Source organism: Lactuca virosa, chromosome 3, assembly GCF_052849685.1.
Source record: "Lactuca virosa cultivar CGN04683 chromosome 3, Lactuca_virosa_CGN04683_v6, whole genome shotgun sequence".
Classification (NCBI taxonomy): domain Eukaryota; kingdom Viridiplantae; phylum Streptophyta; class Magnoliopsida; order Asterales; family Asteraceae; genus Lactuca; species Lactuca virosa.
Genome location: NC_136428.1, coordinates 386,838,837 through 386,841,510, shown reverse-complemented (window position 1 = coordinate 386,841,510; position 2,674 = coordinate 386,838,837). Strand labels below are relative to the sequence as shown.

At 35.3% G+C, this 2,674-nt stretch overlaps 1 protein-coding gene across 1 annotated transcript; it reads right to left on the bottom strand.

Moving 5' to 3' along the window:
- Positions 1 to 435: 435 nt before the first annotated feature.
- Positions 436 to 948, bottom strand: LOC145164990 (uncharacterized). The gene has a single exon (XM_079083630.1). The coding sequence runs from the start codon at positions 946 to 948 to the stop codon at positions 436 to 438; it is 513 nt and encodes a 170-aa protein (XP_078939756.1).
- Between the last annotated feature and the right edge of the window lie 1,726 nt (positions 949 to 2,674).

The window sequence follows — 2,674 nt, the reverse complement described above, 5'->3', positions numbered from 1 at the left end:
CCAACTGGTAAGGTTGAGACTTCTCTGAAGCTCAACTCTCTTCCTTGTTACTCCAGATCCCTTTAGATATGGTAGAATTAGCGGATCTGTAACTTGTGCAACAAACTAGAAAGGCTTTATATTGTCTTCAGATAAGTTTTTTCAGATTTTTAAACTTCTTTCTTTTTTTGATCTTTTTCTTTCCATAATTCTTCTCCTTCTTTTCTTCAAATTTCCTTTTTTTTCAAAATTTTCTTTTCAGAAACTTCCTCAGCAGAAATCATCACTTTTTCTTGAATCTTTTTTTCCAGAAATCTTCTTTTCTTCCTCGCCCAACTTATTTCTGATCAGCTTCATCCCAGTCCCTTCAGAGAACTTCTTTCCAGCAAATAATTTTACTTCCTTCTCCTTTTCAGATTTATCAACTTCTACGAATTTCTTTTCAACAACCAATTTTCATCCTTTGTTTTCCCCAAGCTTTCCCTTTTCCAGCTCTTCTGATGTGTCTGATAAATTCTTGTCTACAAATATTCCTTGCACAGAGACATTAGAAAACTCACAGCACCCCTCAGATAAAGGACTGTTGGTACCCAAATAATTAACAAAAATATTATCAGAAGGAAAATTATCAACATTAATTTTAAAATTAACTACTTCCTCATCAAACTCCATTGAAATCATGCCACTAAAAACATATATTTTTGTTTTTGCAGCTTTCATAAATGGGCTTTCCAAAATGATAGAGTTTGTATCTGATATGTCCAAATTACCCATGTCCAAAATATAAAAATCAGCGAGAAATATCAGATTATTCACTTGGACAAGAACATCCTCCAGTACACCATTTGGGTGTACTGTGCTGTGGTCAGCCAACTGGATAATTGTCCCGGTCTTTTGTAAAGTTCCCAATTTTAATTTTTCAAAAACAGAAAATGGAAGGACATTGACTGAAGCTCCAAGGTCAAGCATGACATTTGAAAAAATAAGGTTCCCCAATTTACAAGGAATTGAGAAAATCCCCGGATCCTTGCACTTTGGAGGTAAACCCTTTTGCAAAATGACAAAAATATTTTTGCCAACTTTGATAGATTCATTAAATTTCATTTTTTTCGTAGAAATACATAAATCTTTCAAAAACTTGTCATATCGAGGGATGTGTTTGATAACATCTAAAAGTCAGAAATTTACCTCAACCTTACGAAAAAATTTCATGATGTCTTCATCCTGTCTTTCGTGCTTCATACTCTTCAGTCTTGATGGAAATGGTACAACTAGCTTGTACTCCTTCAGATTCAGCAGGATTGGTCATGTAGTTTCTTTTTCTTCTAGTTTTTCAGATTCTTCTTCAACCAACACCTCTTCATAATCTTCCTCGTCATTTTCTGTTTCTTTTAAATCTTCTTTTTCTACCATAACATCTTCATATTCCTCTTCAGCTTTGTTTTCTGGTTCGGATGAGCTTGGGCCTCCATAACTTTTCCCACTTCTCAAGTAAATAGCACTAACCTTGTGTAAAACCCCGATCTAGGTATCAATCTAAAACACGAGATTAGTGCAGAATCCTTATCAAGTGATAAACGCAAAACAATAAATACGAAACAATAACACAAACACGAAGCTTCAATGCACACTATTATTGATTAATAGTGGGGTACATAAATCAAACGATTTATCTCTAACTGTTAAGGCTCTCTAAATCTCTCTCTGATAAAACTGAATGACTAACTCCCTTCACGGCTGAAAATAACACATTATCTACTAATACCTAATTACTAAAGCTCAGCCCAACTGAAAATATCATTAAGCCCACCGAAATCACAAAGTGATTTTGGTCCAAGCACCACTGAGATCATAGAGATTTCGGTGCTAAACTGAGAACCCTAAAAGCCTTGAGAAGCAAAGTATAAACCACAAATTTATGTCCTAACAGTCTCCCCCTTGGTTTATAACTTTCTTTCCTTTTCAGTCTTCCTAGATCTTGACTTTCAGTTCTTTCCTCGATCTCTTCACGACTTGATTACAAGATATACATATGAATCTTCTACATGAATAATTTCATCTCTAGTAGTTGGAATTCCTTCAAAATTTGGCTTTTAATACACACTGCGCGTAGAGGCTTCTTGTATTGGTTCTTCAAGATCAGCACGTTCAGCTTTAAATTTCTTCCTTTGATAATTACATAGAGTTCGATGCTTCTTGACCACTTCAGCAGGTTCAATGCAATTCTTCACATAACTTCAAATACAGCTTCACCTTGCTTCTGGGGTTGAAAGGTTGTATGTTGAAAAATAATTTTCACTTCTTGTTCCTTCGAATGAATATTCTTCATCGATCACAGATGTGTCTTGAAAAGTAACCATGACTAAAAGTCCATGTGGATCATAGGTCATAAAGACCCTTCTCACCATAGTTGTTCAAGGACCTAGCCTTGGATCATATGGAGAGTACTCGCAGTATCCGTGTGAACATGGCGGAACGCACTACGATTTGTTGAGTATCGGAGAGCTACTCGTGGCTATATTTGATGTTAGCCCCTGCATATCCATGATCAAAGATCTCTGTAAGGGATAAGATGTTGTAATTAGTCGAAATATATTTTGCCTCTTCGAATGTTTTGTAAAGTATTTTACTAAGGCGCTTTTATTCGAAACTTTAGTGTCTATGTCTTAGTAAATTTTTTGTATGCTTTCTGTTC

Bases quoted from the DNA above. Each gene is read 5' to 3' on its own strand.
- LOC145164990 (XM_079083630.1), bottom strand. From the start codon at position 948: ATGCTTGACCTTGGAGCTTCAGTCAATGTCCTTCCATTTTCTGTTTTT.